Genomic DNA, 15,947 nt, shown 5'->3' with positions numbered 1-15,947 from the left:
GCCGGTTAGCGGGATAAAATGTGCCATCTTAGAGAACCGGTCCACCACCACCCAGATGGTGTTGCATCCTGCTGAGAGAGGAAGGTCCGTGACGAAGTCCATAGCGATGTGCTGCCAGGGGGCACTGGGTACAGGCAGGGGTTGAAGCAGGCCGGCAGGCTTGCTGTGAGCCACCTTGTTAGAGGCACACACCGTGCAAGCAGAGACAAAGTCCAGAACATCTTTAGGTAGCGTGGGCCACCAGAAGTGACGAGCGACCAGGTCTTGGGTTTTACGGACACCAGCGTGCCCAGCCAGTTTAGAACTGTGTCCCCAGCGGAGAATTCTTTTTCTGTCAGCCAACCGAACAAAAGTTCTCCTTGGAGGAATATCTCTAAGCTGCAGAGGATTGGCGGTGACAACGCAGGATGGGTCTATGATCGTCTGAAGGGACTCCACCGTGTCTTCCGTTTCGAATGATCTGGACAGGGCATCGGCCCTCACGTTCTTGTCCGCGGGACGGTAGTGGAGCAGAAATTGGAAACGGGTGAAGAACAGTGACCACCTGGCTTGACGAGGGTTCAGTCTTTGAGCGGACTGAAGGTAAGTGAGATTCTTGTGGTCGGTGAAGATCAGGATGGGGTGAGCAGCGCCCTCCAGAAGATGTCTCCACTCCTCCAGGGCCAACTTGATAGCCAGTAGCTCCCGATCTCCAATGGAATAATTGCGCTCAGCAGAGGAAAATAGTCTTGAGTAGTAGCCACACACTACTGCCTTTCCTTTGGAGCTCCTCTGGAACAGAAGTGCGCCTGCACCAACAGAGGAAGCGTCCACCTCCAGTGAGAACTGCCGAGATATGTCAGGGTGATGGAGGATCGAAGCTGAAGTGAAGGCCTTCTTGAGGCTAATGAATGCGGACTTGACGTGGCAGATGGCACTTGACGTGGCAGATGACACTTGACGTGGCAGATGGCACTTGACGTGGCAGATCACATTTGAACACGGGTAGGCACAGGAATAATGCGGAATACAGGAACGGTAACAGGGCACGGGTAACAGCAGGAACGGGAGACACTAAGGAACCATTTGCGAGACAGACAGGGAAAGACTAACAACGCTCAGGCAAGGATCAGAAGGGCTGGGGCATTCTTATAGAGCAGGGAATCACGTGGGTTAATAATCATTGATTCCATGTGCGCGCGCTGGCCCTTTAAGAGCGGGCGCGAGCGTGCGCGCGCACCCTACGGGACCCGGCCGGACGGAGCGGAAGCGAGCGCTGGCATCTCCTAGGAGGGGGACGGAGGCCAGCGCTCACAGATCCATGGCTGCAGGCGTCGGGAGGTGAGTGAACCCGACGGCCCGCGGCCATGGGCGCTACACCATCAATGTTTAGGGACTGGACAACCCCTTTAAGCCTACGATGTAGCAGGCTTAGAGGGCCCATGAGACAGGATCACAGATTGTGTGATGGTGCCTGCTGGGCCCTGTATCTAAGCCAATCACATGGTAGGCTTAGATACATGGCCCATGTGTGATCCTGTCTGATGGGCCATGTATTTAAGCCTACCACAGCACTAGGTTTAGATACAGGGCCCCAGCACACAGTGATCTTATGCTGTATAAGATTACTGTCTGCTGGACCCTGTATCTAAGCCTACCTTGTGGTAGGCTTAGATACAGGGTCCCACAGACAGTATCACACATGGGCCCTGTATTTAAGCCTAACACATGTGTTACTAATCGTTTTTTGTGTATTTTATTACAGGTTCGGTTGTTGGACTACGTCGGATTCCAGGACTACTTCGATGACAGCTTTTTTTATTATCAATAAAATGGTTAATAAGGGTTGTGTGGGTTTTTTAATTTCAATAAAATATTTTTTCTATGTTTTTGTGGTTTTTTTTAAACTATATTACTACCGCCTTAGTAATGGCCGCCGGCTGATTTACAGCGTCCATTGCTAAGGCGGGGCTTAGTGTTAGCCGGTGCAGAGGCTAACACTAACCCCCTTTATTACCCCGGTACCCACCGCCACCAGGGGTGCTGGGAAGAGCCGGCTACGATCCAGTACTTGACCATCTGTAGTGATGGTCGGGCAATGGGGCGGCCGCCGGCTGGTATTATCAGGCTGGGAAAAGCCAGAAACAGTGGCCCTTCCCACCCTGATGATGCTAGGCTGCTGCTGCTTTATTGTATCTGGCTGGTTATGAAAAATGGGGGGGGACCCCAGGTCATTTCAAAAAAATAAAATAAAAAATAATTAGAAAGAACGATGTGGGGTCCCCCCAATTTTCATAACCAGCCAGATACAACACAGCAGCAGCAGGCAGCATTACCAGGGTGGGAAGGGCCACTGTTTTTGGCCTGTCCCAGCCTAATACTACCAGCCTACGGCCGCCCAGGTGCCTGAGCGTCACTACAGATGGTCGGGTACTGGTTCGTACCCAACTCTTCCCAGTACCCCTGGTGGCGGTGGGTACCGGGGTAATAATGGGGGTTAGTGTTAGCCTCTGCACCTGCTAACATTAAGCCCCGCCTTAGTAATGGCGGTTGTCAATCAGCCAGCGGCCATTACTAAGGCGGTAATAATAAAGTTTCAAAAAATACAAGCACATAGAAAAAATATTTTATTTAAATAAAAAAACACAACCCTCATTAACCATTTTATGGAGAATAAAAAAACGCTGTCAATTAAGTAGTCCTCGATTCCGAAGTAGTCCAACAACCGAACGTGTGATACTGTCTGCTGAGCCACTGTATCTAATCCTATCATGTGTGATACTGTCTGCTGAGTTACTGTATCTAATCCCATCATGTGTGATACTGTCTGCTGAGCTGTGCATCTAATCCCATCATGTGTGATGCTGTCTGCTGAGCCACTGTATCTAATCCTATCATGTGTAATACTGACTGCTGAGCCACTGTATCTAATCCTATAATGTGTGATACTGTTTGCTGAGCTGTGTATCTAATCCCATCATGTGTGAAACTGTCTGGTGGGCCTTGTATCTAATCCTATCATGTGTGATGCCGTCTGCTGAGCCACTGTATCTAATCCTATTATGTGTGATACTGTCTGCTGGGCCACTGTATCTAATCCTATCATGTGTGATACTGTCTGCTGGGCCACTGTATCTAATCCTATCATGTGTGATATTGTCTGCTGTGCCAATCTATCTGATCCTATCCATAGTCTATAGGGTCGTAGTGCTATAGATATGCTATGCTGTGTCCTATATACACACACACACACACACACACACAAATTTTTTGGGCGGACACATATGTATTGGGGCTATTTCCCCAGACATTTTAAGTCCTTAGTGACGCCGCTAGGCTGCTAGTGCTGCATTGTTGGGTCACTTAGGAGACCCAGCGATGCAACTGAAAGCTGCGGACCGTCGGCCATGAGAAGTTTGCAGGGGGGGGCCCAATAAGAACTTTTGCATCGGGGCCCATGGGCCTTTAGCTACGCCCTGACGGCCAGGGGCGTAGCTAGGGGGGTGGCAGGCGGGGCACGTGCCCCGGGCGCAGCTCACAGGGGGGCGCCAGCGCCACCTCCTCCTGCACTATAATTGTACCTGTGTCGCAAGGACACAGGTACAAATAGAAGCAATGAATGACCGGGCACGTTCCGTGCCCGGCCATTCAGCGCCTTTCCACGAATGAAGCAACTGGTACCTTTTGTACCAGTGAAGCTTCCGTCGATGAAAGACGCTGACTGACTGACAGGGAAAGTCATCCTGCCCAGCCAATCAGCGCCTTTCATAGACGCTGTGTTCAACTCCTTGGAGACCTGTGCAGAAGAGCGCAGGTCTCCATGGCTGCCGGATGGCATGGGAGCGGGAATAAGGTGAGTTTTAATATATATATTTTTTAACTGTAATAGAAGTGTGTGGCAATATCTGCGGGGGGACTATATCTACAGGGGGGCTATATCTACAGGGGGGGGCTATATCTACAGGGGGTGGGCTATATACAGGGGGACTATATCTACAGGGGGGGCTATATACTGGGGTGGGCTATCTACAGGGGGACCATATCTACAGAGGGTGGGCTATATAAATGTGGACTATATCTACAGGGGGGCTATATACTGGGGTGGGCTATCTACAGGGGGACCATATCTACAGGGGGTGGGCTATATACAGGTGGACTATATCTACAGGGGGTGGGCTATATACAGGGGGGCTATATAGTGGAGTGGGCTATCTATGGAGCACCATATACAGGGGGGGGGCTATATAGTATATAGCCCCCTGTAGATATAGCCCACCCCTGTAGATATAGCCCACCCCTGTATATAGCCCACCCCTGTAGCTATAGCCCACCCCTGTAGCTATAGCCCACCCCTGTAGATATAGCCCACCCCTGTAGATATAGCCCACCCCTGTAGATATAGCCCACCCCTGTAGATATAGCCCCCCTGTAGATATAGCCCAGCCCTGTAGATATAGCCCACCCCTGTAGATATAGCCCACCCCTGTAGATATAGCCCACCCCTGTAGATATAGCCCACCCCTGTAGATATAGCCCATCCCTGTAGATATAGCCCACCCCTGTGTATAGCCCAGCCCTGTAGATATGGTCCTTCTGTAGATATGGTCCCCGTGTAAATATGGTCCCCCTGTAGATATGGTCCCCCTGTAGATAGCCCACCCCTGTAGATATAGTCCCCCTGTAGATATAGCCCACCCCTGTATATAGTATCCCACAAATAGCTCCCCCTATAGTGGTCCACAGAAAGCCCACCCCTGTATATAGCCCCCTTGTACATATAGTCCACCCCTGTATATAGTGCTCCTCAGATAGCCCACCCTTGTATATAGTATATACAAGGGTGGGCTATCTGTGGAGCACTATATACAGGGGTGGACTATCTAGTGGAGCACTATATACAGGGGTGGACTATATGTACAAGGGGGGCTATATACAGGGGTGGGCTATCTGTGAAACACTATATACAGGGGTGGACTATATGTGGAGCACTATATACAGGGGTGGGCTATATCTACAGTGGGGCTATATACAGGGGTGGGCTATCTGTAGAGCACTATAGGGGGAGTTATTTGTGGGACACTATATACAGGGGTGGTCTATATGGGGGCACTATCTACAGGGGCTCTATGGCAGGCACTATCTACAGGGGGCTCTATGGCAGGCACTATCTACAGGGGGCACAGTGTGTGTGTGTGTGTGTGTGTGTGTGTGTGTGTGTGTGTGTGTGTGTGTGTGTGTGTGTGTGACACGGTGTATGGTGCTATTATAATTAGAGGTGCAGTGTATGGCGCTATTATATTTAGGGGCGTAGTGTGTGGTATAATGATAACTTTATATTTATTTATAGGTGCAGAAATGTTGGAAAAGTGAGAAGCTGAAGACATGTGAGCGTCAAACTGCAGAAATGGGCTGTGACCGGGAGAAGCCACCATAGAGGTCTGGACCGGATGGAGAAAAAGAACTAGAATCTGAGACGTCACCGGTGAGTCAATTAATGTAAATGTTTATTCTGCCTCTAATCAGCACTGTAGTCACAGTATGATCTGCAGCGAGATGATGGGTGGTATGATTATGATAGGATTTATTTTTTGTGAAACGGCATCTCCCAGCATATCCTTACCATTGTTTGGGCCATGCTGGGAGCTGTAGTTTTACGCCGTACACACCTGTACGGCAGGGGTTGCACTAAACTGAGCTGTATTTGTGCTGGTGTTGTATATATGTAGTGAGCTTGCTTCCGGGGCTGTATATATGTACTGAGCTTGGTTCTGGTGTTGTGTATAGAACCATATTGCTTGTAAAATGTACAAATGTTTTTATGCTCGCGTTTCATAAAAATAAATGACACGTCGATTGGTAGAGAAAACAAACACGGCGAGGGGGAAGGAGATGTCGGGAAAGAGGTTGGTGGGGGGGGGGGCGCCAAACTGAATCTTTGCCCCGGGTGCTGGAGAACCTAGCTACGCCTCTGCTGACGGCCAACATTTACACTGACTCTAGGTACGCTTTTTGCATCGCCCACGATTATGGGCCTATTAGTAGTAGGACCTTTGTTGAATCATCGGGTAAGCCAATTGAGAGTGTAAGATATGACAGAGCTGACAACAAGAGTATGTGCAGCCAGGTATCAGCAAATTGGCTTGCCCCTGGATTCAATAATGCCACCACTAGGTTTGTAGCAGCCTGCATGAAGTGCGCACAGCACAACATAGGTAAAACAGCAAAGGTACCTAAGTGCACCCCGGCCAGATTACCCGTTTCAGCGACTGCAGAACATACAACTACCCGAGGTAGGTGTGTATGGATATGTGCTCGTATGTGTAGACCTGTTCTCAAGACGGCCTGAAGCCTAGCCAGTAGTTTCCCCACTGCAAAGACCACGACCAAGAAAATTTTCAATGAAGTTGTGTGTAGTGACAGGGGAATAGTTTTCTCCCAAGTATTTAACTGGTGTTTGTACAATGATAAGATCAGTTCTCTAGATGGTATCCTAACATTAGTTTGTTTAATAATGATATTCAAGAAATGTTGTGGGAATATTACATACTGAGGTTAAGTTTTATGTAAAGTTCTGGATCAGCGTACCTTAGCATTGGACTATTGGAGGCATGTGTCAGCATTATGATTGTGTAAATGATAACTTCTCAGTGCAAGTAGATTCCCATTTGCAATTGTTTTTGTTGTGAAAGGAAAAATTCTGGGCAGTATATATAAAAAGAAGAATCAGTTTGTATGTATCACTTTTAGTTACTGCCCAATGTGAATGTTTAACGTAAAGATGTGATTTGTTAATGTTTTCTTTCAATTGAATTACCGGATTAAGATCAATTTATGATTATGCAATGAAAATATTGTTGCTCACAGGAAGTGTCCAACTGGGAGCGGAAGGCGTGAAAACCAGATTCTAATGGAATGTGGACAGGTAAAGGTAGGTAAACCGGTAGGACCCAAGGCACTCTTGATGGCATTTGCATTGATGGTGTGTGACCTCACATATGCCCCAAGACTGCAAGGATCGATGTGGTAAGATCTAATTAGTATGTCCCAGGTTTTTCAGCTGTTGCTGCTAAATTCTGTTAGAGCTGTTTGATTTGCCTACAGAACAGCCCTGGCAGACCGGTGCCAACCTTATCATACCCGCCTCCCATGAAGAGACCTTCCCAGGTAATACAAATCAGAGTAAGAAAAAATTGGTTTGAGACACTTGTCAGATAAATATATGGTCTCTGTGTATATTTCTGTGAGTAGGAGCTGTTACAGGTAATCAGCTCAGATCAAGGTATAAATCCTGCTGAAAAGAGTAACACCAAGAGCAAAATAAAATGTGCCCAGTAACTACACATTTTGTAGGCGCCCTGTCCATTGGGACAAAAAAGTTTTTTTTATATAAAGGTGTATGATTTCGTTTAAGGGCCTGACCTTGTTATTGCATGTACTTAGAACAACTTTTATAGTGTATGCGGATGTTTTTATCACAAGATAAACATTTATTTTAACAATTGACAAGGGTTGGGTCCTCAGCAAGTGCCAATAAACATGAACTAAAAGACTTTTAACATGAACTCCATCACTGAGATTCGGCAGGCACAGCCTGAGCCAATACAACGTGCTGGTCATGAACTGACAGGAGTGTCACAATTCTAAGCAGACGTGCAGACAAGCAACTTGCCAGAGGAAGAGGATTTCGATGCGAAGGTTTTTTTGGTAGTCATAATAAAACTCCACTTATCCGTCTACGAGAGAACTCACTCCAGGCTTACAGTAGGAGGTGCTGTGTACAGCCCAGACATGTACACTAACAAGAGACAGTGACTGACAAATGAGAAGGACCAAACAAGTCCTGCTGACATCAGCAATCGTCAAAGTAAAGTAAAGGCCAAAGACCTGAGTGAACCTCTAAGCAGCATTCAAGTGTTTCACAGTGGAAGATAAGTAACCAGGAGGAGGGTAATAATAAATCCCCACTGGACACCACCGTACAGCCTGACTCCACAATTGTGTGGGTTACCCTAAGGGCGACAGTCAGTGAAAAGCAGAAGACAAAAGAAGAAGAGGATGATGATGTACAGGACTTGACAATGAACTGATGGGACTCAAACCTGAGGGGTGATAGCATGAGATTGGTGATAGCATTATTTTATTAGTTGAGGCCCTATTGTCTGAGATTTATAATTATAATGTATGTAAATATGCCACGGTACTGTTCATAACAACTTCAGGTGTTTTATGTGGAGTTATGAGGTGAAGGTCAATGGTTGCTTGTCACTCACAAGTAAGAAGTACATGGCAGCAAAGAGAACCCGGAGGTTATGTTACCTGGATGTCTTTAGGTTTGGGAAAGATGCTGCTCATAACCTGTTTTATCTGCAGTGGTAAAAGTCCCATTAGGACAGTAAGTGACAGCGCAACACAATTATAACCAATACAGGTGCCGTGGTAGGAGAAGTTCGTATTATTGCTAACATTAGTAGATTTAGCAGTAAAGAACGCTCATAATATAGAGAAAGTGGCTGACAGATTTGACAATGTTACAGATTATGGGTTTAATGTTTTGAATGCTGCCCAATGGGGGCATGTGCCAAGTAGTTGGCCCAGCCTGTTGCCATTATATAGACCTTTTTGGCATTATGCAGGTCAAGTATGACATAGATAAAGAAAATAAAGAAAGACGTTAGGAAAAACTTTTGCAAAGCTTCGCAGCAAAGGCTAAAAAACTTACCCACCATCCTAGATCTTTTGATTAAGTGTGTACCTTATGAGTGAAATGAGTATGGGAAGGAATTTTGTTGACATGCCTGGGGGATGAGGTGAAAAGGTTACGTGAGTCCACAAGGGGGGATAAGCCCTCTTTTAAGCACCAGGCCTGGATACAAAATATCCTCAAATAAACAAAAGGTGGGAAATGTGAAAGTGATCAGAATATGTTTTAAAGATGTAATTTTGCGTGGACTCCATCTTGTATGGTTGGCGACCATTTTGGATCGTTGGAATCCATCTTGTAGCCTGAAGGAGCCATTTTGAGATTAATAAATTGTTGCTTTAAGGCTAATATATCTATGTTAAAATTGTCTGTAAAAAAAACTGTTATTTGTTCTTGAGATTAATGGTTATATTTAGTCTCTCTCTAGCATGGAGAATATAGATGAATATTTACTTATTTTTGTGTGATATGGAGCCGCTCAAACTTAAAGTCTATGGAGAAAGATCATGTTTTACTATAAGGGAGGAGGGTAGTCTGACTTTGCCTTGGAGATACTATAAGGGAGGAGGGTAGTCTGACTTCGCCTTGGAGATACTATAAGGGAGGGGGTAGTCTGACTCCTAGCATCTATGACGTGGTATATTATGGGAACTCATAGTTTTGCACTTTAGACGTCTTGTAAGCATATGATTGGTTCAGGGCAAAACATATTGTCATTATATGCTATTGGTTAAATGAAATCCAAATTAACGTCATATTGTAAACATTGTAAAAAATTGTCTGGAATCAAGCTGCTCCTACTTCGAAAGATATTATTGTAATGGTTTGATGAATAAACGTCAGAGAAGGATTTTGAGCATACAAAGCATGGTCTCTTGTGTCATCTTTTCATGTCATATTGATTACCTATGATTTGAAACTGGATAAATCACTGGAGCGCGGGTATCGGTTGACATACCCAATACAAATATCAGTCTAATATATTTTGGTCCATGATTGCATCATCACACACACACACATACATATATATATATATATATATATATATACACATACATAAATCAGTATTTCGTCATTGCTGATAGTGTAAATACTTTACAGTTTTACAATAACGATCGACAAGACAGACGTATTATTTTTTTGTTTCCTTTCTGGTCACAAATCAATGAATGACATTATTTACAAACAGATCTGATACTAAAAGTGAAAAATTATTCATATTAATACAGTAACATTTTAAAAAATCCCAGTAAATAAAATATATGATCATTGTATAAATGTTTCAAGCTTATTTTTTTTTTCACAGTAAATAGGGAAGAACAATAATAGTAACCACCAACATACAAAACAATTTTCATGAGAAAGCTGTGTATCATACACGCAGATACAATCTATTGGATGACTGTTCACCTGGTATGTGTTGTGTCCAGCGGTGCAGTTTTTGCTTCTCTCTTTCCAGGCCCATTAAAATAGAGAGATTTTCCATCAGTTAGTACCCCACAGCCTATGCTCACCAGGCCTCCAGAGATTTTGTCCCAAAGATGGCTAAGTTTGCTTTCAAATCTATCAAACATCTCATTCGGATTGGGCTTGTTTGAAACACACGTTCCATGTTCAGCTAAAATGAAAACAAATCCGTAGATGTGATACAGGATAAGGTTTAGCATTCATAGTAGTTTTTAAAAATATGAAATATATCATGTTTAAAATATATTGTTACAAATCTTGTAGAGCTGAATTTGTACTTTAAAGGGGTATTCCAGGTAAAAACTGGAATACCCCTTTAAATCTTTAAGCCTCATGCAAATCCCAAATACCATGTTAATGCATTTCAATATGGCCATAATTACACGGTATGAAAATATAGTGGCATACAGAGATTTTATTTTAATCTGTAGTACAAATAATATAAAATTGCAGCATGGTTCATTGGATATCAATATCAAACCGAGTTTTTCCCTAGAAGCACTGATTTAACCACTTTAACTTAAAGGGTAACTAAACATTCGAAAAACTTCTGACATGTCATATTAACATGTGAGTAGTTTTGATTGGTGGGGGTCCGGGCACTGAGACCCCCACCGATCGCTAAAACAAAATGGCAGAAGCGTTCGGGTGAGTGCTCAGCCGCTTAGATTCTGTTCGGCTTTTTCCGGAAAGCCGATGTATCAGAGTACGGGCTCATAGACATTCTATTGAGTCCGTACTCCGATACAATGATTTCCTGAAAAAGCCGAACAAACACGAAGCGGCTGAGTGCTTCTGCCACTTTGTTCTAGCGATTGGTGGGGTCTCAGTGCTCGGATCCCCACCAATCAAAACTTCTGACATGTCACTATGATATGTCGGAAGTTTGTCAAACGTTTAGTTAACCCTTAAAGAGGACCTGTCACCTCTCCTGATATGTCTGTTTTAGTAAATACTTGTATTGTATTAAAGTAAAAATCTGGATAACCCTTTTGTACATCTCCCGCATGCTGCTATTCCTACTGCAAATGTTTAAATAAATTGAAAAATTGGGTGTAACCATTCCCCTAGTCAAAGCGGTGTGTCCCTACACAGTCTCACTCTGTCAGCTCTGATTGGACAGTGTCAGACTGTCTAGGGACACACCCGCAACAGGTAGCACGCAGTTGTCAATTAAGGGTAAGGCCACACAGAGCGGCACAGCCAACAACCGCGCTGACACTATGTAGGAGCGGCTGTCAAATACCTTGTTAAGGAGTATTCCAGTTACATGCGCATGCGCACTGCCGCTCCATTTATTCTCTATGGGAGCGCCGGAGATAGCCGAGTGCAGTGTTCGTCTTTTCCCGGCGCTGCCATAGAGAATGGATAGGGGGTAAGTTGTTGTAATTTGCAAAATTGTGCGGTCATAAAGGGTGTATTAATTCATGGCTACATGATTTTGCAGATAAAGGGACGGTTTACCCGCGTTAACATGCGGCCACTAACAGGCTGTTTGACAGCCGTACCGAACAAGGTGCCGGCGCGGTTGTTAGCCGCGTTGCGACCGTGTCAGGGCCGCTCCGTGTGGCCTACCCTAAATCATGCATTTATAGGAGGAATAACAAAGCAAGACTAGTGTTTCCATGTAAGAAACTTTACGGAAATTAAACAAACTAAAAAGGAAGCATTACCACTGAAATTAATGGTAATGAAAATGTAAGCGACAGTTTCCGTTCGGCTTTCCGTTCATCTATTCCTCTGATGGAAAGGTTGAACGGAACAGATGAACAGAACCCGATACTGTTGTGAATAGGCCCTAATCCAAATTGTAATTTTGGGTGGAAATTGTTATGTTGGGAAAAATATGTTTGTATTGTATTTTGTTTTTAGAAAGAAGTGCAACATAATGCAGTATCATACAGTGGCTATAGGAAAAATACAGACGTATAAAGATAATCTTAATATATGGAAAGTAGCAGTTTTATTCTTTACCTTAACATAACATATTTCTATTTTTTTTTTTTTTTTACTAAGACTTTAATCTATAGGGACTTAGTAATATTTTTTATTCATTTATGGATGTTTCACAGGGACAATATAAATAATTTAGTACATAGTAATGTTAACATGCAGCTTAAAAAAACAAAGAAAAAAACAACACATGAAACACAGTTTTTTTTTGGCACAAAAGACCATAACATTAGCCCAGTACTATTAGTCCTACTTTCTGAATCCACAATTTTCTAGCAATGCTACCCATATACACTAAATGAACAAAAGTATTGGGAAATCTACACATTACACCTAAAGGAGATTTATGACATCCCATTCTAAATCCATAGGCATGAATATGGAGTTGATACCCCTTACAGCTAAAACAGTTTCCACTCTTCTAGGAAGGCTTTCTACAAGATTTTGGAGTGGGTCTGTGGGAATGTTTGGCCAATCATCCAGAAGAGCATTTGTGAGGTCAGACACTGATGTTGGATGAGAGGGTCTGGCTCACAATCTCCGTTCTATTTCATCCCAAAGGTTTGCAATGAGTTTGAGGTCAGGGTGCTTTGCGGGTCAGTCAAGTTCTTCCACATCAAACTCACCTATGCCTTTATGGACCTTGTTTTGTGGTCTGGGGCACAGTCATTCTGGAACAGAAAAGGGCCTTCCCCACAATGTTCCCAAAAAGTTGTAAGCATACAATTTACAAAATGTCTTGGTATGCTGAAGCATTAAGTTTTCCGTTCAGTGGAACTAAGGGGCCTAGACCTAGCCCTGAAAAACATCCCCATAGCATTATCCCTCTTCCACAAAACTTTACAGTTGGCACATTGCAGTCATGCAGGTAACGTGTTCCTGGCATTCACCAAACCCAGACTCGTCCGTCAGACTGGAAGATCGAGAAGCGTGATTTATCACTCCACAGAACACGTTTCCACTTCTCCAGAGTCCAGCGACGGCCTGCTTAACACCACCCCCATCTGACACTTGGCACTTTGCTTGGAGTTGTATGGCTTGCATGCAGCTGCTCAGCCATGGAAACCCATGCCTTGAAGCTCCCGGTTCACAGTTTGTCCAGATGTTAATGCCAGAGGAGGTTTGGAACCCTGCAGTCATTGAGACAGCAGAGCATTGGCGACTTTTATGCACTATGCGCCTCAACACTTGTGACCCCGCTCTGTAACTTTACATGGTATGCCACTTCATGGCTGAGTTGCTTTGGTTTCTAAACGCTTCCACTTTGCAATAATAGCACTCAAAGATTATCATGGAATATCTAGAAGGGAAGAAATTTCAAGAGCTAACTTATTGCATCCTATTACAGTACCACGCTGCAATTCAGTAATCCCTTCAGAATGACCCATTCTAGCACAAATGTTTGCAAAGGCAGACTGAATGGCTATTTTATACACCTGTGGAAATTGGACTAAATGAATACCTAAATTCAATGATAAAGTGTGTCCCAATACGTTTGTCCGTATAGTGTATGTGGATATTTTCTCATTGATAACAAAACGCTAAAAAATGCTGCTCTATAAGAGAATTCACTGAACAAGCAAAAATGTAAGGCCCCATGCACACGACCGTAAAAAAGCCTGTAATTATGGCCCGTAATCACGGGTCCATAGACTTCTATAGGCCACGGGTAGCTTCCCGCTTGCGTACAGGAAGGTACCCGGGCCGTTGAAAAATATAGAACATGTCCTATTTCAGGCCGTAGTTACGGCACGGGCAGGACCATAGAAGTCTATGGGGCTCCCGTAATTACGGGTGCGTTGCTAGGCGACGTCAGGGGATTTAAATTTTTGAATAAAGTGAAGCAGAGAAAATGGCATCTGAGCGATCATGTGACATCATGTCCAGCCCCCTTTTTGTTTACGGGTCCATAAATACGGGTGGAATACGGATGACAACGAACCCGTATTTACGGGCACGGGTCCGTAAATACGAGTTAAATACAGGTTAAAAACGTGTGACATCGGACCCGTATTTACGGACAGTATTTACGCGAGGGAAAAAATACGGTTATGTGCATGGGGCCTAAGAGCTTCTCATTGTAAAGGAAGTGATGAGAAAGGCTGAGTTTACACACGGCGGATACGCTGCAAAAAAGCATGCAGCGTATCTGCCCTGCCTGTGCGCTGCAGGGAATTCCGGGTGAAAAACTGCACCAAACTGTAGCGGACGTTTCATCCAAGGAGACCGCTGCAGCTTGTGATTGGCTGTAGCGGCGGTCACATGGGGAGAAACGTAATTTCAGGAGGCCAGCCTTCTGACATCATCCAGGCCGGCCTCCTGGGATGACGTTTTATTCCATGGGACCGCCGTTACAGTCTGTGATTAGCGGCAGCAGTCACATGGGATGAAACGTAATCCCAGGAGGCTGCCCTGGAGGAAGAAACACAGACTTCTGGGTAAGTATTTTTTATTTTCTGAGTTGCGTTTTTTGCAGCAGAACTCGCCACCAAAAACTCAACAACTGCTACTACTTTGTTTCGGGTTTTACCTCCCATTGAGTTCAATGGGGAAAACCCGCAAGAAATAAGCAGTGTTTATGCAAATACAATTAACATGCTGCGAAATAAAATTCTGCACCGCAGGTCAATTTCTGAATTTGAGTTTTTTCCGCTCAGTATTTACGCAGCGTGTGGTTGAGGTTAGTTCTATCTCATCCACTTTGCTGCTACTGTATAATGCTGCAGATTTTCCGCATTGAATTCCATTGCGGAATATCTGCAGTATTTACGCAATGTGTGAACTGACATAATCTTCGGAGCATTATCTCTCTCGAGTTTTCGAGGGGAGCCGTTTTTTCTAGATATATAAAATAAAAGCAGTACATACATCTCTGTTCCATTACATTAAGGTATATAAAGAAATAAATAAGCAATCAAATTCTTACCTGTGTATCCACGATCACAAAAACAAACTCCAGAAATACAATCCCCATGACCATTACAGTAACTTGGACAAGGTTCAGATATATAAACACCATCCAATCCAAATGCCGGGGCATTTTTCATTGAACTGCTCTCTTGTATCCATCGGAATCTGGTTTTACTAAAATTATAAGAAAGAGGTGTGTATTTTTTAGTATTTGCAATGCACTTAGAATACATTAGGATATTGCTAGTTATGGATTTATCTACAATCAAACTGAAATAATGGTACAAGAAAAATGCAAGGAGCATTCATTTATCAGTCACCTTTCAGCCTAATATGCCATATCCAGATCTGTAAGGGTAAGGCCTTACGGTTCGTCGTTGACGCGGTTTTGTGGCGGTTTTGTTGCGTTTTAAAACTGCATGCGGTCAACTGCATGCGTTTTTTTTCTCTGTAATGCTGCAGTTCTGTTGCGTTTTTAAAGGAAATAATTGATGGACGTAGTTTTCACCCGTGTTGAAGTTTGTTAGGGGCTTCCTGTATATAGTTCATTACAAGGCATTGCAGAACTGTTAGCAAAAACGTAAGCAGTTCAGTAACAACTTTGGCAGCGCGGTCATTAACTGCATGCGGTCGGACGCTATGAAGATGTGGTCAAACGTACAAAAAACACATTGTAATATAATAGCAGCAGTCTGTCCATAACAAACATTTCACCATTGACTTCTATTGAAAATTGACTTGCTGCGGTTTAAAAACACAACATAAACGCACCGTGACCGCAGCGTGTGGCCTTACCCTTATTTAGGTAAATAGTGTTGCACTTGATCAACAGAGGGTCTTATATGGCATGAAATTAAAAACAGATGTCTCTGTTCTGAGGCCTGAAAGATTAAGGCCCTGTTCACATGGAGTTTTTTTGTGTGCGTTTTTTTGCCGC

The 15,947-nt window shown here is 44.0% G+C and overlaps 1 protein-coding gene across 4 annotated transcripts in view; it reads right to left on the bottom strand.

Annotated features, from left to right (window-relative positions):
• The window catches only part of RELN (reelin), a 749,731-nt gene that overhangs the window by 126,398 nt on the left and 607,386 nt on the right, over positions 1–15,947 (bottom strand). For all 4 annotated transcript variants that reach the window (XM_075857310.1, XM_075857311.1, XM_075857308.1 and 1 more), the window contains exons 29-30: positions 15,027–15,184; positions 10,091–10,298 (exon numbers count right to left, since the gene is read on the bottom strand). In XM_075857310.1, the coding sequence (XP_075713425.1) occupies positions 10,091–10,298; positions 15,027–15,184 (366 nt within the window). The remainder of the gene's footprint in view (positions 1–10,090; positions 10,299–15,026; positions 15,185–15,947) is intronic.

The sequence above is a fragment of the Rhinoderma darwinii genome, chromosome 3, assembly GCF_050947455.1.
Source record: "Rhinoderma darwinii isolate aRhiDar2 chromosome 3, aRhiDar2.hap1, whole genome shotgun sequence".
Lineage (NCBI taxonomy): Eukaryota > Metazoa > Chordata > Amphibia > Anura > Rhinodermatidae > Rhinoderma > Rhinoderma darwinii.
This window is presented reverse-complemented; position numbering and strand designations above follow the sequence as displayed.